Source organism: Terrapene carolina, unplaced genomic scaffold, assembly GCF_002925995.2.
Source record: "Terrapene carolina triunguis isolate 2854851 unplaced genomic scaffold, T_m_triunguis-2.0 Scaffold402, whole genome shotgun sequence".
In the NCBI taxonomy this organism is placed as follows: Eukaryota; Metazoa; Chordata; order Testudines; family Emydidae; genus Terrapene; species Terrapene triunguis.
In genome coordinates, this window is record NW_020664753.1 from 2,530,342 (window position 1) to 2,554,556 (window position 24,215).

Consider the following 24,215-nt stretch of genomic DNA (forward strand, 5'->3'; position numbering starts at 1 on the left):
AACTAAAGGAATGACACAATTAGATGTGAGTCAGTAGCAGGCTCTTAACCTACCCTGAGCCAGCCTCTAGAGGGAGACATGGTCATTCTCTCACTCGTATGCACGCTGACAGTGCTAAACCGATGTTCTCATTTCATGCTCCCCCAGCTCGTGATGGCTTACCAGGCATCACGGTTAGAGCTGGTCTGAATTTTCTAAATTTGGAATTTTTCACAAGAATTTTGACAGATCCCTGCTCCCTCCTGCCCCGCATTTTGCCATGTTTCCAACTCTCATGGCTTTATCCTGAGTCTCACGATATTTGGTGTTTTTCTTTAAGCCTCAGCTCCTGGAGTCAAGTGATTATGCGAGAATCTTGGTTTTCTTGTTTAAAAAAAAAAGAATAAATTTCTAGCCTTTGTGGTAGCAGATTAAAGCTTGAAAACACGAGCCCTACCAGCTCAATACCCAGCAGGGAAAAAGAACACGACATTGATTATTGGTTTAAAAAAATTTCATGATTTTTTTAGCCAGCCTTGTGATTTTGGGATGCTTGGGGTTGGTAATGCTGTGTTTTGTGAGCAGCTTGAATCATGATGTTGTGTCTTGAATGCACAAAACCAGCTTGGACTTTGAAGGAAGATTGAAGGTTTCTGTCCGTCAAAGATCTAACTGAATGCACGAGGCATGAGTTTCTGGCCACTGGGGTGTGTGAAACACGGGGATATTTTTTAATTCAAAAAGGAAAGTGTTTTGCGTTTTGTTTTAAACTTTCAAAAAGCAGCCAAATTTCCCCCTCCTCCCCCCCAAATCCTTCTTTTAATTGAAATTGTAGGGTTCTGTTGGGGGGTGTTTTGTGACCTTGTGTGGTTCTTTTGTTGAGCAAAACAAATGTGGTTTTCCAATTTTCCAGGTCCATTATTCCTCGTAGGCTTTGTCTGCACTTGGAGCCGAGTGTGTAATTCCCAGCTCCCGTAGACATACCCACGGCAGCACTGCTTCTCCTAGTGCACTAAAGCTAGCCGTGGAGCTGGGGGGAGCACAGGCGGCAGCTTCGGCCAGCTGTCTGAGTTGGGGCGACGGAAGCTCCTTAAAAGTGGGGGAGTCACTAGTGCCCGAACTGTGTTCCTGCCCCTCCACGCCACCCCTTCCCCTGAGTCCCTGCCCTGCACCACCTCTTCCCCTGAGGCCATGCCCTGCACCACCTCTTCCCCCCAAGACCCCATCCCCCACTCAGTCCTTTTCACCCCCTCTCCCCCAGTTGCTTGCCCTTACGGCCGGTAAAAAGTGATGGGGCCATGACTCCCTGGGCCCCCCTGTTCTGGCGCCCCTGGTCTGAGTACAGTGCAGCCTGAGCCCCTGGGTATGTACTCGGCTGGCTAGCCCCAGCCACTGCCTGTACTATCCCAGCGACGCTGCTATTTGTAGTGTGCTAGCTCCAGCGGAGCTAGCGTGGGTACATCAGCGCAAGTTGGGAACTGCCATTCTTGGGAAACTTGAGAGAGTAAAAAAATGTTCTTTTTTTTGCGGGGGAGGAGGGGAGGAGGTGTTATGAAAAATGGCTTTTTGACTCAACAGAAATTTTCTCGAGGAAATTTCCATTTTCACCCACTTTTTTCAGGTTTTTGTCGAAAAATTGAAAACATAAAAAATGTTTCAGCGTTTTCATGAAAAGCTACAAAAAGTTTTAAAAAAGAAACGTTGATTCCCTCCTCTCCGCCCCCCCCCCCCCCCCCCCCCCCCCCCCCCCCCCGCAGCCTGGAAAATACACTGCATGTTTTAATGAGTCCATGGCTTTTTTGTGGCTTGTCTTACAACTCCCACGGCACAGAGGGTGCCCGGGTGAACAGACTTGATCTTGCCGGGCTCGTGCTTAGCTGTGTAGACATTGCAGCTTGGGCTCTGAGGCCTAGGGAGGGGGCAAGAGTCAGAGCCAGGCTCCAACCTGAGCCTCAGCTTAAAAGTGCTGTCTACACAGCTGTGTTTAGCGCCGATGTGCGAGCCCCTTAAGCCTGAGTCTGTTGAGCTGGGTTGGCGGCTCGCTGCCGCTGGCTTTGTAGACGTACCCGAGGGGAGCATATTAGGCATCACCCCTGGTTGGCCTGTTCACTATCCCATCCATGTGGCCCTCTTCCTCTCCTCCCTGTTCTGGCAAAGCCGGAACCGCCAAGCAATTACCGGATCGCCAGCCCCAGGCATTCAGAAATCATGAGTTGGGTCACGAGATCGGCTTACCACCCATGTGATTTTTTTAAAATTAAAAATCTGTGGGAGGTAGATTTATTTGCCTGGTCTCTTTTGAGCCTTGTTTGGGGAAGCTGCCGACATCAAAGCGTGCGTGAGCATCTTTAGGGACAAATTCAAGGTGACAGCTGAAGCAGAAATACAGAGCGCCCCGCTGGCTGCTGGGAGGGGACTTGCCGCCTCCTCTGAGAACCCAGATGCCTCTCCACTCTCCTCCTTCCACACTATCCAGTCTCCCCATCTGGCCCAGTCCCTACAGTCACCTGCCCCCCCATTTTCCCTTCCCTTTCCCTTTACAATATCCTACCGCTGACACTTTCCCTCTGCCCCCCCCCATTCCCCTGCACCCTCCTCAAGCAGCCTGGTGCCCCCCCCACCTGCGCTCTCAGATCCCCTGCCAAGGATCCCTGGGGTGGTGGGAGCCCCGCCCCACAGCCCCATTCCTCAATATGGTTCCAAAGCGGTGGCTCTAGGCTGGCCCTCTGTAGCCATAGCAATAGAACACGTCTGTGGGAATCAGCCCTGGCCTCTCGGTACTGAACAGGTTTCGAAGCGTCCCAAGAGGAATCAGCTTCTTCTTAAGAAAAATCCTGGTGCTGGGTGATCCAATGGCACTGAGTCAAACCAATCCCTGCTGTAACTCCACAGACTTAGACCGGGGATGAATTTATCCCTCCTCTCCTAAGATCAGTGAGCAGAGTGGCACAGTCCTGGAGTTACCACAGTGGCAAAAAACCAAGTTTGCTGCTTGGGAAGATGAATGATTATAAAACATCCCTGTATTCCAGTAGCACCTAAAGGCTCCTGCCGAGATCAGGGCCTCATTGTGCCAGGTGCTGTGCGAACACATGGAGCGGCTCCTCAGCTGGTGGGAATGGTCATAGCAAAATGGAGCTAAGCCCAGGTCCACCAGCTTAGCCTCTTCTTCGGAAGGAGAGAGATCCCTTGCCCCGCGGAGTTCACAGTCAATATAGAGGAGGCAGCCAAAGATGTGGCAGAAAGGAAGAACTATCCCCATTTCACAGGTGGGAACTGAGGGCCCCTCTGCCTGAAGCATCCATTGCTGAATGCACTGCTCACCTGAGTTCCCTGCCAGGAGCTCCTCTTCCCTAGGGATCAGACAGCAAGGGGGAAACACATGCATGGTGTCAACCCCTCATTACCAGGCAGGCCGTTGGTTGTGGGTGGTTCTCTAGAGGCAGAGGAGGGAACAGAGTGTGTGTGGTTTAGGATCACTCCGGAGCTCTCCTCAGCAGTCTGGCCACAGAGGGGCCCTGCTACTGGGTTTGTAGTTACGTTATTTTAGTGCTGGCGAAAGGTGCCGGCTTGACAGCCCTGGGGATGGAGATCCTTCTGATCCACACAGCTGGGAGTGCCAGCTGGCCTTGTCAATGAGGAGGCGGCATGGCCCTGCAGATAGGGATCAGAGTCAGGGTGCTTGGGTCCTATTCCTCACTGTCATTGATTTGCTGTTTGGCCATGGGCGGCTTGCTCTGTGCCTCAGTTTCCCCACCCAGGGCCAGTGCAACCACTAGGCAAACTAGGTGGCTGCCTAGGGCACCATGTGGTTGGGGGCAGACAAAAGCGCGCTCTGGGGCGGCGGTGGAGTGGAGGTGAGCTAGGGCAGGGGGGCACGGGGAGGGCCAGCTGCAGCAGGTAGGGGGGGGGGGGGCGCGGCACACAGGGGACCCGCTCCCCACCCCAGCTCACCTCTGCTCTGCCTCCTCTCCTGAGCACGCCGCCCTGCTCTGCTTCTCTCCCTCCCAGGCTTGCGGCGCCAAACAGCTGATTGGTGCCGCAAGCCTGGGAGGCGGGAGAAGTGGAGCAGCGACGGCGTGCTCAGGGAGGGGGAGGAGCAGAGGTGAGCTGGGGTGGGGAGCTGCTGCACAGCTCCCTGGGCCGGGGAGGGGGGGGCGGCGGGGGGGGGGGGGGGCGCCGCGGGGGGGGGGGGCGGTGGGGAGCTGCCGCAGGACTCGGGGAGGGCGCAAGGCGGAAGTTTTGCCTAGGATGTGAAACATCCTTGCACTGGCCCTGTCCCCACCTATATCATGGAGAGAAGGACACCCCTGCCCTTGGAGAGCATGAGTGGGGGGGTGTTACATTAATGTCAGCAAAGACATAGAGCACTGTCTCCCCTGCAATTCACACCTACTGCTCTCGGTCTGCAGGAGGAGCATTCAGAGCAGCCCCACGGGTCTGATCTTTCTTGCTCCTTGTGTACTCGTCTACACCAGTGTGAAGTGGGTGTGAAACATCACGACTGGTGCAAGGCGGGAGAGGAGGGGGATCTCCTATGGGCTTTGCACAAGTGTCCAGGATGCCCCAAGGTGCAGGAGAATCCAGTCCCCTCAGAGGAATCCACTGGTCTCCTTTGGGATGGGGCAGCTGGTGGAAAGGGGTCCCGCTGCAGGCGGCTTCCCATGGGACCTGCAGAGCCAGCAATGGTAACTCTGACGTCCCTGCCCCCTCCTGGAGGAGATCAGAGTGGGTGGGGCTGGAGGGGCAAGTAGTTGGAGAACAGTACTGTTCCCTGCCCCCGCTCTCCTGCATCTGGTGCCATACAGGTCATTGCAGGAGGGGGGTAAATTAGAGCAACCTTGGGGGCTGCCCTAGCCTGCACCAGGGGTCACATCAGCTCCCAGCAGCCCCTGGGTAGGGGAGGAGCCAGCCATGAACCCTTAACAACTGTGCTGGCATCATGGGTCTGCGTTCCTGAGCTGGGGATGTTACAGATGTTGGCTCCCCACCCCTTTCGCTCTGGGATGATGGCGAGCTGCCCCGTCCAAGGGCCGGCTTAGTTGCTGCTTTCAGCAAATCCACTCTGGTTTGCAGTTCAGCACATACTGTGCCAGGAAATTCTCCGCAGCTCGGTTTACCAAAAACCTCGGCTGAAAAAAAAGAGGCATTCTTTTTCCCCAGCCGAATGGCTCTGGTTTACTTGAAGCTTTTAGAAAATGATCTTATTTTTGTCTCTGAAAATTACCTGCAAGGAGGTGAACTCTTACACCAGACTGGCCGCATCCTGCCCTCACTTACACCTGGGGTGACCCCAGTGTCTTCTGCTGTGAGTCAGTGAGCCTTCCCCAGCATTAGCCAGCAGTTTGCATATTCAAGGTTCATCCCAGGGGAAAGGAGTTAGCAACTGACTTCACAGGAGAACCTGAAAGCTGAATTTAGCCTGGATTTTTATCATTCCTCAAAATCAGAGGAACACTTCACAGGCATCAAAGGCTGGCGGGCTAGGAATATAGTAACTGGCAGCCAGGACTCCTGGGTCCCATTCAGAACTTAGCCATTGACTCCCTGTGTGAACTTGAGGCCAGTATTTTAAACAGTGGCCTGAGATCTTGTGAGTGTCACTAGCTGGGTCCCTGACTCTGTCCACCAAGGAGTGGGTTACAAAGGGGCCAAGCCCCCCACTGACTTGGATGGAGTGGTGCGTGCAGAGCATTTCAGGGACTCAGGCCAATTGGGCAGTTGCTTTTGCTGGCTTTAACTGCTCTGTGCCATAGTTTCCCCACCTGTAAAATGGTTACGGGATGGTGGCAAGCTTATTTAGTTAATCGCTATCAGGCACTTAGGACCCATCAGGTGAAAGCTGCTATAGAAAGACAAAGGATTATTAATTGCTAATAATTATTTCCAGGCTGCTACCCAAAGGTGGTCAGCAGGTTGGATCCAGCCTGTGTCTGGTGGCAGCACATGCCTGTCAGGCCTTGCTGGCTGCCTGCAGGACAGTGCTGTTTGGAGCTCATTCTAATTAGCTCTTTTTAAGTCCCAGGAATGGCCTCTAATGGGATTGGAGCCGGATTTCCTGCCCCTTGCTGGGCGACACGCTGTAGCCGCCCCAGTAGCGATTGGCAGAGCTACACAAGGTGCTGGAACTGCAGAGTTTGCCTCTTTCAGACCACATTCATCAGAGATCTCTGCCTGGATCTGGGGCTTGCTTTCTTACCATAACCTTTGCGGAGCCAATTACTTTCATAAGCTGCTGAAAAATTAAAGAGACAGGAGACGCCGCCTGCCACGATAGGTGATCTCACATTGTCAGTTCCAATGAGCGTGTGGAGCCCAGGTAACTTTTCGCAGTGGTGACCGATGTCTGTAGTGCTGGGCTCAGCTGTAACAGGCACCGTGGGAAACAAAGATACACAGCGCATGGCCAGTTGCCCAAGTGCTGCCACAGCTGTGCAGATGTGCTGCGCTCACAGCTAGAAACATCTCATCTGTGACCTAAGGGGTTTCCTGTCCTGCAGGGAGCTCCCACTCTGGCACCACTTCTCTCAGGCCCTCTCGTATGATTTCTGACTTAGAAAAGGAATCCACAAGTAGGCTTGGCAGCATCTATCTGTCCTGGGTATATCTGGGGCTAGTCAGCTCCAGAGCCCAAAAGCACTCTTCGTAATAACAGCTCACGGCTGAACCTGCTGCCTGCATTCTAGGGCGAGAGAACAGACCCAGGGCTGCATCTACGCTGACAGCAGTACACCCCAGGGGAAGGCAGGCTGCATCCACATTTGTCACTGCGGTGTGTGGCTACACACGGCAGTGAGTGGCTCTGCCAGGGGCAGGCAGCGGGGAATAGCTCAAAAATAGCATCATAGCTGTGGGAGGCACTGCTTGGGCGTGTACAGAGCCCATGTAGGATATTTGTCTTCGGATTCAGAGGCTTAGGGCACCCTACTCTCCTAGGCCGTGCCGCACCGTCTACACTGCTAGCTGGGCCCAGCACGGCTATACTGTACGCACTACCCCAAAGCATGAGCCGGAAGGGAGGAACTTGTGGGTGAGGCGGTGTGCTTAGAGACCCCAGTTCAGTGCCTGGGTCAGCCACAGACTCCCTGTGTGACCTTCACTTCACGCCTCCATCCTCCCTTGCGGAACTGGGATAATAAAATATCCCAGGAGCGCCGAGAAGATCATCCCATTGAGAATGCTTGTGAGGCACTCGGTTACTTCGCAGAAGGGGCATGTAAACAGCGAGGAACCACGGTCTGTCTTTTTAAACCTCTGCTAGCGCAGTGATCTTTATAATACCCAACGGGCCTCACTATGAGGAGCCAGCAGACCGGAGTCTGAATGCCCCCAAACAGCTGGGCTGTGGAGTAGGACGGTCCCTTATTAACTAGACCCCCCCACACACTTTAAAACGTCTGCTAGCATCGAGAACCCCCAGTAGCTCATTGGGTCCCAGCAGGCCTGCACTGCAACTGTACAATCTTACGCCTGCATTCTTTAGTGCAGCACACACCAGCAATAGTGGGTCTGATCCTGAGCCCATTGATATGAATAGAAAGACACTCCCACTCCGCACCACTTGACTATAGCGGGCTTTGGAGCAGGCCTATAAAACAAGACACTCCGGGGCCTGATTTTTAACAAAGCTAGACTCATAAATGCATGTGCATCTGCGTACCACATGCAAATTAGGTATTGGCACAGGCATATGGCCAGTTATGCATCTCACTGCTCACACAAAGTACCCAGCACAGATGCATAGTCATAGTAATTGCACGTGCAAATTAGGTGCACAATTACACCTGCATTCATGTTACACATGCACACATTCCCAAATGCGAAAAAGACCCTTCGTTTAGAATGACAATCCCGCAGAAACTGAGTTCCGTTTACATCGGCAAGGCTAGCCTGTGGGTGTCTTTTTCAATACACTGCTGGGGTTGCAAGTCCCTAAAACTTGCCTGGCCAGTTTTGCATCCAGACTCTGTAAAACTTATAGAATGGTGTGATCTGAGGTCATATCTATAGCCTGGGTTGGTGACAAATGCTGTCTGGTTTTTGTTTGCATTTCTGTGTTGCCTTCCAGTTGAGGCTTTCAAAGTGTAGCGTGGCCTAGTGGCTAGAGCAGGGGAGTGGGACTTAGACAATCTGGGTTTTATTCCCTGTGGGAGAGATCTTGAGCCAATCACTTCACGACTCTGTGCCTCAGCTTCCCAGTATGTAAAATGGGGATAATGCTATCGACCTCCTTTGTGAAGCAGTTTGAGATCTACTGGTGAAAAGCTCTAGATAAGAGGTTTCTAACCATCAGAGCAGTGAAGTTCTGGAACATGTTTCCAAGGGGAGCAGTGGGGGCAAAAAACCTAATTTGTTTTAAGACAGCTTGATAAGTTTATGTTGGGGACAGTACAATGAGGTTGCCTACTATGGCACATGGCCCATCCATGAATGTTATTAGCAAATATCTCCAGTTGCCGGAGATGGGATACTAGATGGGGAGGGCTCTGAGTGACAACAGAGAATTCTTTCCCAGGTGTCTGGCCAGTGGATCTGGCCCACATGCTCCAGGTCTAACTGATTGGCATACAGTATTTGGGATCAGGAAGGAATTTCCCCCCAGGTCAGATTGGCAGAGACACTGGGGGCTTTTCGCCTTCCTCTGCAGCACAGGGCACGTGACACTTGTTGGTATGAACTAGAGTAAATGGTGGATTCTCTGTCACTGGAAGTCTTTAAGTCATGATTTGAGATCTTTAGTAACTCAGCCAGAGGTTAGGGGTCTGTTACAGGTGTGGTGGGTGAGGTTCTGGGGCCTGTGATGTACAGGAGGTCAGATGATGAGTCTAGAGAAACTGGGCCTGAATCTCCAAATGATACTTAGCTGTACCTGGGCCCAGTTTTATTTATTTAGGGCTGGTCCACACTAACCCCCCAGTTCGAACTAAGATATGCAACTTCAGCTACGTGAATAACGTAGCTGAAGTCGAAGTATCTTAGTTCGAACTACAAGGTACTTACCGCGGGTCCACACGCAGCAGGCAGGCTCCCCCGTCGACTCCGCGTACTCCTCTTGCGGAGCAGGAGTACCAGTGTCGACGGCGAGCACTTCTGGGATCGATTTATCGCGTCTAGACAAGACGCGATAAATCGATCCCAGAAGATCGATTGCTTACCGCCGAACCCGGAGGTAAGTATAGACGTACCCTTAGTTAGTTGGACTCTTCCTGGCTGTTTTGCTGCTTTACTTTCCTGTTGATCTCCATTGGCCAAGGAGCTTCCCGCTGGGCCTGATCCTCAGTCACTGAAGGCAGCATTGGGCCCTGTGTTTTCAGAATCCTGTTTGATGGTGTGAGGCACAAGGAGGAAAATGACTGCTCCTTTGATGTTAGTAAATGGAGCAGCAGCACGTGACCTCATCAGCAGGGCTCCATGAACAGCAAATGGGGAAGCCAAGCCGTCCTCTAGGTTCTGTGGAGTGGGCCTCAGGCGAGCTGGGTCCAGTTTCCAGCATTGCAACAGCCCTCGGGCCAGTCAATTTTATCTCTCTGTAGACGGGAGATAATTCTTCCCCCACCCTTTATCTCTTTAGCTCCTGACTCGGGAAAGCACTTAAGCATGTGCTACCCAGAACACGGATGCTTTCCTGAACTGGCGCCTTAATTATAAGGCAGGACTGTCTCTTACTATCTAGGGCGTGTCTAGACTAGGACGATTGGGTGTATTTTGAAATGTGTTAGCCAGAGCCCTGCTCTCAGTCGTGGCAAATAGGTGCGGCTGTAATGTAGATGACCAATAATAATGTGTTGGGTGGAAATGCTCACATTCCCTTACAGATCACCTGCGAGCTGGTAGGCACTGGACATTCACCATCTTTCATTTTTCTATTTGAATCTACCTTAGGTGCTTCTATGGTTTCCCTCTACTGTAGTATCTGAGCTCCTCGCAATCTTTAAGGTACTTATCCTCACAGCACCCCTCTGAGATAGGGACCTGCCGTTATCCCCGCTTGTGTTCTGTGAAACCAGTTCTGTTCACTTAGGAAGAGGCCCAAGATGAGAATAAACAGTTAAGAAAGCGGTGAAATGGATTTATTTTTCAAATGGGGGGGGGGGCAGAGCAGGATCACATCTTCCTTGTTAGATATCAGCACCTACTTTAGCGTTGGTGTTTAAAATTACCTCATTCCGGTCCACTTCTGTTTATCATACCATTTCATAATTGGCAGATTGCAATGGCTGGGAGCCACCTCCCCAACCATCAGAAAATCATTATCCAGGAGAAAATACTTCTTATGTTAGGAGGTATTTAAAACACCCAACCTCTGGGTGGACAGGGTTAAAAAACCCCAAACCATTTGTGGTGATTATTTTTAATGCTCCAAGTTGAGACATAAAAACTGAAAATGCAAAAAAAATTATCAAAAGCGCAATCAGCAACCAAGTTGCAGCTATTTTAAACCTCTCGCATTTCCCTTTATGTTTGATAAGCTTTTCTGTCCTTTAAACACAGAATCAAAGCCCCAGCCGTGAATGTAGCAGTTTTCTTTAGTAAGAGTTATTCCAATCCTGCCTGAAATCCAGGCGTACTTGGTTGAAGTGACAAGGAGTTTCACTGCTCCACTAATTTCTAACCCTAACGCTACGGGGTAATCAGTGCAATTGCAGGGACAGCGGGGAGGGTTTTAATGAGCCATGGTGTGTTCAGCCCACAGTCAGCATGAAGCGATGCAGTGCAAGGAAGCTTTTGGCAAACACTGATTCGCATAGATTGTGGTTCCTTGAAACCGCACGCTATGGGCCCGATCCTGACGCCATGCCTAGGCAACGTGAACAGCAGATGTTCAGCACCTCTTTGGATCAGCTCCTTCCTTGTAAAATGATTACACCCAAAACGATTTTGGTATCTGATCCATGAATTAATCAATTTAAAGCAACCCATTCATCTCAGTAGACTTTGGATCAGGCTCCGATTGTATATTTTGATTTGAATTTTTAGGGAGCAAGGTTCAGATGCTGCCAGCTGGAGGGTTCTTGTTCCCTTAAATCACTGTTCACTAAAGTTTCCCAAGAATTAACTTCTTAACATTAACTTAGGACCCACAAAGGTCAAATGGCTGAGACCTCCCATTGATTTCATTGGGCTTTGAATTCGGGCTTCCGTTCAGTTAAATTGATTCTGTGAAACAGCTTATGCGTCCAGTCTCAAATATCTCATGCTTTGTAAGTTGACGTGTTCATTTTATTTTTAACAGTTACCTGTTCTCTTTTTCTTTGGGGTTAGTAGATAATATTGAGTCACCATTTGTGTTCTTTTGACCTGCCTATTTGTGCTTTCAAACAGAAATATCAATGACATTTTATTTGTTAAAAAGCAGTTTATAGAAAGTGAAGATGAATGTAGACATGCTGTGCATATAAAATAAATGTACCCTCAGTAAAAACCCATTGACATCAATGAAGATAAAATAGAGATGAATTTGGCCCATTTATTTATAGAGACCCAAACAAAATTACATTATTCTCAGTTGTTAATTTCTTAAAAGTAGCATTTTGGTTGGTTTTTTAATTATATTTATACAGATTATACAGATATACCAACAGATTGTTTTATTCTAGAGTGACTAAACTTTAAAGGGATGTTTTCAATTTAAATTTTACCCTAAAATTCAAGGGCAAGACAAGATTTTATAAAGTCTACGCCCCTCAGAAATGTTCTCAGGGCTTAAAACAAAAATTCTGGTGGAAACAACTAAAACAAATGAGTATTCCCTTCCCCAAAGTCAAAATTGCATACTAAGAATCTTTAAGTGAAATTGACTATAAATAAAAATTAAACTGACTTTCTTTGCTTTTCATTCTGCAAACTGAGAGAAATGCAAGAAGTATACAAAATGACAAATGGAGTAGACTTTTAAACTTCACCTTTTAATAATCAAAGATGTTGTTCGTACCATAGGGAAAGGCATTTGTTTGTGTACAAAGCATGATTTTTAAGTTGTTGGTGTCCCTTTAAATTGTGCTTCCCCTTTTCTTGAAGACTTGTTGAGTAGCAGATGAAAGAAGCAAACAGTGGGAATCTAAACACTCAGTACTATGCTGAGAATGACCAAGAAACACGTCTTAGTGGCTTTCAAAAGTTTTTTCCCCCCGATAACCACAGACAAAAAACACGTCCTAGGTGGTCAAAGAGGCAAAGCAATTGAATTACACATGTGATTGTTACACTGGGATAAAAGCTGCTTTGAATTGCCCTGATTGATCTGGCTAGAGTCAAAACGAGGGCAGATCCTGCAGCTTCAGTATTTGTACCTTTGAAAAGCCAATTTGGCGAACAGCGTAACAAGAGACTAACAAGTGGATGGACATATGGGAAGGCAAAATAATAGTGTATTATAAATACTGTGTAGATGTGAACTGAAGTAAGGGCATAACTCCATATGGCATATTGCTGATCTTCAGTTGGTCCATGAATGACAATAAGATTTACGGGTCAGACCATCTGAGCAATTTCATGCCAGCAGTGAGGGTGGAACAAGATAGAACTGGATTTATTCAGATCACCTGCTTCTTAGAAAACAATAAAGCAGCTACCAACAGCTGTCAAAGTTGGGATCATTGTGGCATTACCACAGTTGACAGCTCTGATACCTTCCCTTAAAAGATTTAATGCTGCCATACTTAAGGGGAAAATAATACCAATTCCACCACTGGCATGATTGCGGCTGTCAATCCCTATTAATCAATCCCGTTGATCACACTACCTTGAGTATAGGTGTGTGTGGGTAGAAACCTGAGGAAAGAATGCAAAAGCTGTATTTAATTTAATCTTTGTTCAAATGCACTTTGAAAGCTGTTGGGGCCGGGGGGAATACTTAAATCAAATGTAGGGTATGAAAAAAACCTATAATTTCTGTCTCATAATAAATGGGCTTTTTGTTACTTAATGTGTATACTAACCCTGGGCTGATATAGGACCATGTAACAAACACAAGGTCCTCCAGTCCTTACTCACATGCATAATCCTTGCCCACAGAAGTAACCCTCTTGGCACCGCTTGTTTGATTATGGCTTGCAGGATATGGCCCATAGCTTATTGCGAGGCTGAATTCCTCAGCACCGGTAAAGCACTTTGAGATCTTAGGAAGGTGCAAAGCATGATTGATCAGTAGTGATTATTTGCTCCTCTTAGTCTCTCTGTAATCCTAATGCAAGGCATCAATTTAGCTTTGATTTATCAATGGCTGCTGCAGGTGCTCGGAAGAATTTGCTTTAGTATTAACCAATTGTTGTTGCCATGAGATCAGAGGCGTGCACCGATAATCTATTGTGAGGAAATGTCACAATATATACATCGATCATCCCAATCGCTCTCTGTCAAACTCCAAACCCAACAGTATTTTTCATGACACAATGCGATGCGTGGCCTTTAAATTACCCAGCTGTCTGACAAATCCAAGAGTGTGGCAGAACCTGGCAGCAGTTTGACGTCGTGTATCACTTTAACTGAAGTGAAAGTAATGCAAACAGATTTCTGGGCTCCCCTTTGATTATACACTATGAATACCTTTGAGACTGATGTTTGGGGGTGAGGAAGGGCACGGGGCAGGGAAGACTTGTAGGCAAAAATACTGATGTGCATTTGTGGCTTTGCACTTACAGAGGGGAAGGGTTTTTTTATTTCATTTTGTATCTGACTTTTGAGTAAATAGACTTCACTCACAAAGTGATGCTTCTAAACCCTCTTTTTTCCTTTTTTTTTTTGAACTCCTGGCAAATGCACGACCTTGTAAATACAAGGGCAAAAGCATTTGTGTACTGAAGTGGATTTGTGGGGCATGCTGCATGGCTGTAGATTTTGGTGGCTTTATCAGGCATCATTTACTAATCTAGAAGGGAGCAGATTTTGAATATAAAGTAAATCAGTGGAAAAGAAGACACGTGGCCCCTAGAGACAAAGAAGGATGATGCAATGGTTTGGGTGCTAAACCTGGGACTCGGAAGACCTGGGTTCTGTTTCCTGATCTGCTACAGGCTTCCTGTTTGACTTTGGACTTGTCCTCACTGAAGAGTAAAGCCAGGCTCTTTGCTGGGTGTTGCTTCTGTCCATCTACAGCAGTGGTTCCCAAACTGGGGTTCGCAGAACGTTACAGGGGGTGTAGGGACGCATAGCTCCCGAATCGCCAGCCCACGGGTACGGCACACTGTTCCCATGGCGACGAGGCAGGAGTGGCCTTCACCTCAGCGTCACTTCACCTCACCTTGTGATTAGGAAACTTATTTGGCTGACTTGATTGTCTCCCTCGCAGCTGGCTTTCACGTGCACAAGATATGGGTTTGTTATCTCATGTTGCTGTACACTGTATGCTTCTTCTATGCGCAAGAATTTAACCAGTTAGAAGTGTTGTAAGCAGAGAGGTAGAAAGAATAAAAACCCCAGGAAAGTTTTCCTGGGAGGCTTTTGAGGCTGAGAGGCTTTTCGGCTACCACAGACCAGGCGTTCTGTTTCCTTTCCTCTGTCGTCACCACAAGGGGGTTCGCCAGAAAAATTTCGCTAATGGCGGACAGAGGACCCCGGGCATTGGAGACAGCAGGTGGGACCCAGTTGCAGGGCAGACACCCCGAGCCCCAGGGAGAGTGGGGCCGGGCAGTTGGGGTTGGCAGCCCAAGTCCCGGCGGTCAGCGTGGGAGCTGGCAGCCTGAACCCCAGCGCTCCGCGCGGGGCTGGCAGCCCGAGCCCCAGGGAAAGTGGGGCCGAGCAGTTGGGGCTGGCAGCCCAAGTCCCGGTGGTCAGCGAGGGAGCCAGCAGCCCGAACCTCAGCACTCCGCGTGGGGCTGGCAGCCCAAGCCCCAGGGAGAGTGGGGCCAGGCAGTTGGGGCTGGCAGCCCGATCCCTGCCCCCATCAGCGGGGGAGCCGGTAGCCCGAACCCCAGCCCGAGCCCGAGGAAGAGCGGGGCAGGCAGTTGGGGCATCCATCACACTGAGGAAATTTAAACTTAAATCCCTGAAAATATTCATTTTTAGGAGGGGGTTCATGAGATTTCACAATTTAGTGAAAGGGGTTCGCGGGCTGTTAAAGTTTGGGAACCACTGGGCTATAAAGTAAAGCCTGAGTGTTGCTTTCACCTGGCCACTTTGCAGTGAGGATGCAGGCTAAACCACTCAGTGCTGATAGCCCTCCAGTGCCTTACCACAATTCCCCTGGGTGCCCAGAAGGGCAGGAAAGTTCTCCCACAATTCCCTGGGAAAGAATCACAGAGCGGCTCAGCTCAGGGCAGCACAAACAACTGAAGTCCTAGCACCTCCTCTGGGTGAGCACAGCACTAGCGTGGCTGCTCGTCCCCAGGCAGGACCACCCAGGGTACAGATCCCCTCCGTTAACTCTGCAGCGCAGACATAGCCTTAGACTCTCTGTGCCTCAGTTCCCCATCTGTACAATGGGCATAATATTCCCACTCTGCCTCATGGGGTTCACAAGGATAAACACAGTGATGATTGTGAGGTGCACTATAGCAATGGGTCCCCGGACAGAGAACTGTATGTATATACGTTTAAACATATCTGCCAAGTCTTGTGCAGCTCCAGGTGTGATATTCAGATATTTAATTAACTAATTGGCATAGAACCCTAAACTTCAGCTTCAAGCACTGGAGGCTTTAGTACCGGTGAAAGGCATTGTTCCTTTGTCTGTCTACAGGATAGCAGCCAGGCAGGCTTCCCGCATGTGCTGCTCTCAGCCCTGGTCTGGGAGTAGGGGTTTGTCTAAAGGTAACAGGTGCAGATCAGTCTCCACAGCCCGTTCAGGACTTGGCCTCTCTATTCCCTTGGCCACTTATTGCAAAGCCTGGTGGTGAGTTTGTGACAAGGGAGACAACTGAGACCTGCCAAACTCATCTCATGCTGGGGCTACCTGGAATCTATCAGAGGGGAGCAACTTTTAATCACTGTTGAGCTGGGCTGGATTACAAGGCTTGGAATCTCATTAGCAAAGCCTGGAGCCAGGTAGGCAAGTGTAACATTGCCCAATTTGGGTCACCAGCAGGGATTGAGCCTGGGAACGTACACACCTCCAATGTAGTTATACCCTAGGGTTACCATATTTCAACAATCAAAAAAGGGGGGGGAGCCCCGCCCCCATCCACTCCCTCCCACTTTCCGCCCCCTGACTGCCCCACTCAGAACCCCCAACCCCTGTCCTGCTCCTTGTCCCCTGACTGCCCCCTCCTGGGATCCCTGCCCCTAACTGCCCCCCAGGACCCTACCCCCTACCTAAGCCTCCCTGCTCCTTGTTCCCTGACTGCCCCCTCCTGAGACCCCCCCACCCTAACTGCCCCCCTAGGACCCTATCCCCTACCTGTCCCCTGGCTGCCCCAACCCTTATCCACCCCCCCACCCCCAGACAGACCCCCGGGACTCCCACGCCCCATCCAACCACTCCCTTCCCCCTGAGAGACCCCCCCAGAACGACCCATTCAACCCTACCCCTGTTCCCTGACTGTCCCCCAGGACTCCCCTTACCATGCCCATGCCGCTCGAGCCGCTGGCTCCACGTGGAGCCGAACCAAACAGGCTGCCGCGCTGCCAAGCGCACAGCCCCTCCTCCGCAGAGTGCTGAGGCAGCGGGAGGGGGGAGCGGGGGAGGGGCTCTGGCTGCTGGAGGCCAATGGGAGTGGCTCAATCAGGCCCAGCCGCCCTATCAGCCGCGCCGCACTCTGCATGGGGAGCGGAGGGGGGGAAAATCCCAGACCTTTCTACCTTATTACCAATTCCTCCCGGATGGCTATTTAAAGACGAAAAAGCCGGACATGTCCGGGGAAATACGGACGGATGGTAACCCTATTATACCCTATCTCTGCGGTCCCATGCTTGAGTTCCATCCGGGCTCTCATGGGTGATTTCAAAACCCCTCCAGCAACATGGTCGTGCAGATCACTTCTCGAACAGCCGGGCAGTGGGCGGAGCCTGCTGGGTTGAATGTTCTGAGGCCTAGAGCTGGGCGGGAAATGGGTTTCCCATCCCACGAACATTGCTGAGATTTCAAAAAACAAATTCCTGTGCTGCAGAGGGATGGAACCGAGACCTTTTCTGCAAGGGGACTCACATGGGAGACCTGGAGTCAAGCCTCTCCAAATCAGACAGCTTTTGGGGTGTGAACCTGGGTCTTCCACATCAAATCCTCTGTTGGAGGGATTTGATCCTGAGTCACCTACATCCCAGCTGAGTGTCCTGACTGTTGGCTACTTGGAGGTGGGGCTGGCTTCTCATACTCATGGGCGGTGTCAATCCTGAATTTTCAGAGAGCCATCATATCTAGCCTTTTGTTTGATGGTGAGGGGCCTGTCTCACTCTCAAAAGCACAGACTCTTGCCAGGTTTAAAGCAACAACTTTGCTGCAAAACTCTCCCTCCCTCCCCCCAAAACCAGGAGGATGCAAGGCCAGATCCGCAGCTGCCGAGTTTAGCATGGGGACATTGGGAATCTGCAAAGGATGTAATGAGTTTCCCCAAGCAGCGGCAGGGGGTAGGATGGGGAGCCAGGCAAGACTTGGCAGCTGCGAAGCTGGGCAGGTCGGGAGGTAGGGGAGCGGCTGGTGTGTGTCTGGGATTGCTGGGTGGGCTCTGGTGCTGGCAGGGTGCTTCTTTCCCTCTTCCTCTCTGGAGCTTGGCTGAAGGGAGCCGGACAGAGCTCTGCTTTGGCTGGGGGAAGCCCTGTTGAAAATGGGTGTCGCCCTTAAAGAAGCAGGACATCCTTCAACATTTCTTTCTGTTTCCTCTTTGTTTCCCCACCCACTACGGTGTTGAAATGCCACCTAGGCAGCTCCCGACAGCCCAGCCCACGCAATAGGCCACACCCATTTCAAAATCCCCTGAATCGGGAAACATGTTACGCTATCACATGACTTGCTGGTGTTCTCGGTGTGGGACCGGAGGGCTAAGGACCCTAGGCCATGTCCTGCATAACCCTACCAGCAGGGCTACGGTGAGCATCACAAAGTTGGGCCTCTTTTCCATGTAAACCATCCGCAGACCCTGCCTTAAGGCGGCTGGTTTGAGGTCCAAGAACTGCGTTGTTTTTGAATGCTAGTGCGTGTGATGTGCATGCACCCCATAGGGGTACTTTGCCTTACCCTGGGCACCCTCGGGGGCGGCTCCAGGCACCAGCGCAGCAAGCACGTGCCTGGGGCGACAAGCCGCGGGAGCGGCCTGCCGGTTGCTGTGAGGGCGGCAGTCAGGCTGCCTTCAGCGGCATGCCTGTGGGAGGTCCGCTGGTCCCGCAGCTTTGGTGGTAATTCGACGGTGGGGACGCTGAACGCACGGCACCGGCGGACCTCCTGCAGGCATGCCGCCGAATCCGCGTGACCAACGGATCGCCGAAAGCTGCCTGACTGCCATGCTTGGGACAGCAAAAACCATAGAGTCGCCCCTGCTGGGCCTTGTCCAAAGCAGGACTTGGACTAGTTTTGGGGCAAGGTATGTTGCCTTCTCCCAGGTTAGGGCCATCGTGCTTTCTCCAGCAGTCTCTCATACGCATAGAAGACGGGGCGATGTTAGTGTAGAGCTAAATGGAGAAGCAAAGCAAGATGTGGGACTCCTCTTCATTGAGCGTACATTGACTTGTCCTGTATATATCACCAGTCCTTAGACACAGTGATGTCTAGTGGTTAGAGCAGGAGCCTGGGAGTCATGAAACTTGTGTTCTACTCCCACTTCTGCCCCCCGGCTCATTGCTCTGCTTTAGACAAGTCTGCCCCCGCTCTGTGCTGTCATTTTCCCAGCTGTCAAATGGCGATACCTGCGGGAGAAGCTTTGAGATCTGTGGCTGACAAGGTGCAGTGGAAGTTCAAAGTACTGTAGCATGACTGTGATAGAGCCACCCACTCAGAGATCCCTTTTCCAAACACCTCTGGGAGACTTCAGCGCAGTAGCTGAATTTCAGAGTGGGCCTTTTTCTCACTAAGAGGCTCAAGCAAAACCTGTGTCAGAACCCCCCGTGTTTGATAAAGCGAAGGTCTGAACTTTGCTGGTGGGGGCCCAATGAATGTCCCGTGGATGAAGATCTATAGGTATTTCCATAGCAAAAAACAGCGTTACAGCACTGCTGTCTCCGATCCCATTGGCACTGGGCTTGCTAGCTGCTGCAAAACACATATAGGTTTTACAAATAACGATTTTTCTTTTAACCAGGGACGATGCATAAACTTCACCCGGGTGAAATCAGACGGAAGCACAACCCCATACTGCCCGCCGCCGAAGCACGACGCCACCCCCCTCAACAACACTCCGAGAAGCACCTCGCCTTCGGCCTCTCTGCAGCCTCCTTCCAGGCAGCCGCCTCCTGGACCACCTCCATCCCGAGTGCCCCCGGGACCTCCTCCGGCGCGCCCGCCCCCACAACCCCTGGCTTAGAGTGCGGCAAAAACCAAGATTGCTCTCTGCTGAGCATGGCATATTTATTGAGGCTTGGTTTACAGTCGAAAGATAGCAAATTTTTTGGCTGAAAAAAAAAAAAAAAAAAAATTGCCAAGTGTCAGTTTTACTGTATAAATATATTTATGCCACACGTGCTGAGTAAACATTCAGTGGATAATTCTGGAGCTACTGGATGTAGAACAAAACTGAAACAGTAGCAGTGTTTATATAGATATATATACACACATACACATTCTTTGGATTTATCCACACATGACGTTTGTATGACATTATATGTCCTATCATACATGAAAACCCGAGCCAGATACACATGCATCAGTCAGTCGAAAGGTGCCACCTGCAAATGAGTTGGGTAAACGTAGGGAATTGAAAGTTGCTCTTCTCCCCACAAACACAACGTGAACAGGGAGCTGTGATTACAAGGGAGCATTCTCCTTGGTTTGTTCTGCAAGGGGAATTTCCCTGGGTAATGATAACGGAGCAAGGTGAGCTATTCACCATGCAGTTCCAGTGATTTAGGGTGTGGAATCTGCCCTGTGTTTTTTTTTTCCCCCGAGAAGCTCAGTTTTGAAACCAAAATCTTTGATTTAACTAGATTTGGCCTTTGTTCTTAATTTCATCAGACACAGGCCGTAAAGGTTAATTTGGGGTTCTGAAAACCTCAGACTGGGGCAGATCTTTCCAAAGTTCAGGGGAATGTGGAAAAAAGTTTCTAGGTTTTTTGCATTTTTTAATTTTCATTTATATAAAAAGGCCTCCCACATGGAACAGAAGTATATGTCCCTTATATGTGACTGCTACTGTATATAAGTAGCATGTCTGATACATCAGACATACGTGGGAACAAACAGGGACTGATCCCACATCTGCTTCCCATAGACTTCACTGCTAGCAGGAGTGAAGGATTGAGCTCTTTTGTGATTCAGATGAAAACACATCTGAGTCCTTTTATATATCAGAGACCCCCTGCCCTCAATATGGAACATTACTATCTATCTGTGTGTATAAAACGCACAGAATCTGATCTGTCAGCATGGGCTTCCCTTTTGGTTTTTATTCATCCCAAACCTGTGGGACTCCTAAACATTGATGAGCCTCAGTTGTGTCTGACACTAAGCAGAGACACAAGCGCATGCACGTAGGTGGGGAATATCTGACGTGGGATTACGGGGTGCCTCATGACTGGGGCTTGCTAAATGCTAAAGCCTGAGTGGTTTGTACCCAGCTCATCCCTAGTGAAGCAAAATAACTCATGGACTTACATTGCTCGCCCCATCCTATATTATACTGCATCAGGAAGGGTGTCTTCAGATCCACATGTAAATGGTATTACTGGAGTCGTAGAGAGGATGACCATGTTGCATCTTAGAATCGTAGGACTGGAAGGGCCCTTGAGAGATCATCTAGTCCAGTTCCCTGCACTCATGGCAGGACTAAGTATTGTGTCTTATTGGCATGGTCCATCTATTTCTGTGGGGGAGCAGATACAACCTTGCACCTATTCTTGGCCATATAATCCCAAGAGGAAACTGTAGTAATGCCTTGCATTTACTCTCACTTTATGGCATCTGCACTCCTGGTGCGACATAAAGAGGCCTTAGGGTAGATGAGAATCAGGCTTGTTTTTTCCAGTGGAAATGCCCAGTTGCAGAACCCAATAACTAGCTCTCACCATTCTATGCTGATCATCGTTACAGGCTGTGTGTACAGAACAGGAGATAATAAAGGGCCCAACAAGGCCTAATTGGTAAAGACACGCAGCGCTATGGCATGCTATTGGGTCATAAACTCAGCTCACAGGAATCAGCATAACTCCACTGTGAAGTCAGAGGAGCAGCACCCATTTACACCAGCTGCGGATCTGGTCCCATTGACTACACTGGAATTGCTCCTGGTTTAGACCTGAGACAGCAAAGCACTGAAGAATGTGGTTAACTTTAGGTCTATGATTAAATTCCATTGAAGTCAATAGGCTTATTTGCATGCTCAAATTGGGGCCTCACACTGCACTGAGAGGAGAATCAGGTACATTACTTATAGCTTGGTCCAGTCCTACCTTCCTTACTCCACATGAGTGCGGTCTGCCGGGTTGGCCCATACGTGGCAGAGACAGAGGGAATGGCTTGTGGTGGGTTAACATCTCCTATCTGGATTTCTCCCCCTCCATTTAAAGCATTTGCTTTGAGAGCAGCACTCCCACATCTGCAGCCAGTGTGACGTCTAATTAGTCAGCAGTTGTTTGTTCTCACCTCTTTAAGTTGAAAGGCAAAAATAATGTGTCTTATTCTCCATTTCAGTTATGGCGAAACTCCACTGTCTTCAGTGAAGGGGACTGGATGAGCCGGGGGAGAGTGGGAATGGGCTGCCAACTTTTCCATGGCAAGACCATCCATTTAGCCCAGACTGGTAGTGACTGGACGTTGGTATTGCCTGATATCTCTTTGGAGGCCTCTGTGAAATGAGTTTGGTGGGTCTCAGCCCAGCCCCTAGCGGACAGGTGTCTACATCACAATAAGCAGTTGGCATTAACCACCCCTCTTGTTGGCAATCTCAGCGGAGGCCGATAATTGAAATGACAAAGGATACTGAACATCCCTCCCAGCCTCAAGCGCTGTCATTGAGATCTGGCACATTGGTGGCGAAGCTTGTGCGGCTACTGCCTGTGCATATAGAAAGGACATTAGGGTTGTCAGACCTTTCACCAACACTTAATTCACCACCAGGGGGGACTGAGGTACTATGGAGACCCACAGTGCTGGGAGCAGATAACAAGCAGGGAAAATTAACTTACAAAAATTGGTTCTATTTATAAAGTTTTTCTTGATGGGCCAGGACTACTGTTAGCCTGTGAGAAAAGCAGCCAAATTCTGTCATCACTTACTTCTGTGTAAATCCAGAGTAGCTCCAATGACTTTTATGAGGTCACTGCAGATGTACACCCAGTGTAAATGCCAGCGGAGTTTGGCCCAGGGATCTGTGTTACATATGCCAATGCCTAAAGGTTTTTCACAAGCTATTCAAACAGCTGACTCATCTGCAGATTGACAGGTATAACAATACTTTTAACTTTGCAAAAATGTGTTTAGTCTTGGCTGTGCAAGGAATCCATCTTCAATAAACTCAGCTGGGATTGCAGTTGTTTGGGATTCCAGATGATGAGATCCATTCGCAGTGCTAAATTCACTGCTGCATTACTCAAGCTTTTCACTGCTCTGACTCCATCTCTTCTAAAACTACCCCAGCATACACCTGGAGGAGGGCAAGGTGTTTCCGTGAGTATCTATAGCTAGAGAGTTAAATTCCCAGGAAATCAGCTTTTGGTTTGTATTGCAAACCTGCCCCTGCAGTGTCTGCAACCCAAGCCCTACAGCATTGTGTGAGAGCTGGACAGTGACATTGGTGAGAAGTAAAAGTGAAACTGACCAGTGTATTTTCATTGTTCAAGCTGAATGCAGCACTAAATGTAAACCTAGGGCACTGGTTGTAGAAAGGACATTTGGACTTGTACAAATCTTTTCCATTTTGATTATTTCAGGAGTTACAATAACACAGGTGAAGCAATTTGGCTTTTTTGTAGTCTATTGGGTCAAAGCCTCGGCTGATTTAAATTGGCATTGTTCCATGGACTTCAATGGAGCTATGCCACTTTGCACCAGCTGAGGATCTGGCTCAGGCTTTTTAACCTGACGGTGTTCCTTTCCCTGGCCTGACAGTTGAATATGCTATTGTTATTTTCATCTGTATGTTTGGCCAATTGTGATTACAGTGCTCCATAGCAAACACTGTAAGGAAGTGTTTCAAAGGGAACGATTCGCCAGTATCTTGGAGCCTCCCGTCTCATTTTTACCTGTGCACCGTGAGTGTCTAATGCTTTCCCTGGCATGATTGGAGAATCTGGATTTGGGAGCATCTGGCACACACTTAACACTGGTGTAAACAGTAATGCAAAATGCAAAGCAGTGGAGAATCAGACTCCAAGTGATCAGGATTCATCCAAGACCACCGTGGTTTAGCCTATTAAGGGCTGTGTACCAACCTGAGTTCATGATGCATCAAGATCAAGGCTGTGGGTCAAACAGTCCTAAATCTAAAAAGGTCAGCTCCTCTTATTAGTGAGTGAGCTCAGTGATGGATTGATTCATGAACTGTACCAATTCAGATGCACATGCACCTGTTGTTCTCTAAGCCTTTATATTCTTGTTATGGCTTTTGTCAATGTGATCGGCACCATCCTTTGACTTTTTCATTTAAAAAAAGCATTTTCCCGAGAAAACAGCCCAGCTTCTGTAAATATAGAGAGTTTAACACAGAGGAGACAGGACACTTCTGAACTTTACTGCTGGACAGTTAGAGTAATTTATTAAAAGGGGCTTAAGGTGAATAAATACAGGTGGCCCAGGATGCTATGCATGGGAGTGTGATAATACGGTATGGTATTCTTAAATTGTTCTCTGTAGCTTTGGGAAACGGGAATTATTGGGTACTGCCTAGTACATTTAGACATTTGTTACTGATCTGATGCTTTTGAGTAATGCAAAATGTAGGAAAACCGGGAGATTTCTAACGTTTAACAATGCTTGAACAGATATGTAGATAATGATAGATTTACATTTTGGGGAAGAGAGAAATTGCTTGGTTTATAAGGGAAAACAATGTACTGTACAAATATTTTCTAGAAAGATGTACTCGCTCAGAAATAGTGGGGATGTGGGCTGACATGACAGCCATAAAACGTTGGGGACAGAGGAAGTTGATGGAACGTGTTGGATTTCTTATTGCTAAAGTTTAAGGGGGTTCTTCATGGGGGTTTGTTGCCGGTACATGTGG

General features: G+C 49.3%; 1 protein-coding gene across 1 annotated transcript in view; it reads left to right on the plus strand.

Annotated features, from left to right (window-relative positions):
- Positions 1–19,449, plus strand: part of ANTXRL (ANTXR like) — a 73,773-nt gene extending 54,324 nt beyond the window's left edge. Inside the window, exon 18 of the mRNA XM_024210336.3 lies at positions 19,143–19,449. Within this exon, the coding sequence (XP_024066104.1) occupies positions 19,143–19,364 (222 nt within the window). The 3' untranslated portion in view covers positions 19,365–19,449. The remainder of the gene's footprint in view (positions 1–19,142) is intronic.
- The last annotated feature ends 4,766 nt before the right edge of the window (positions 19,450–24,215 follow it).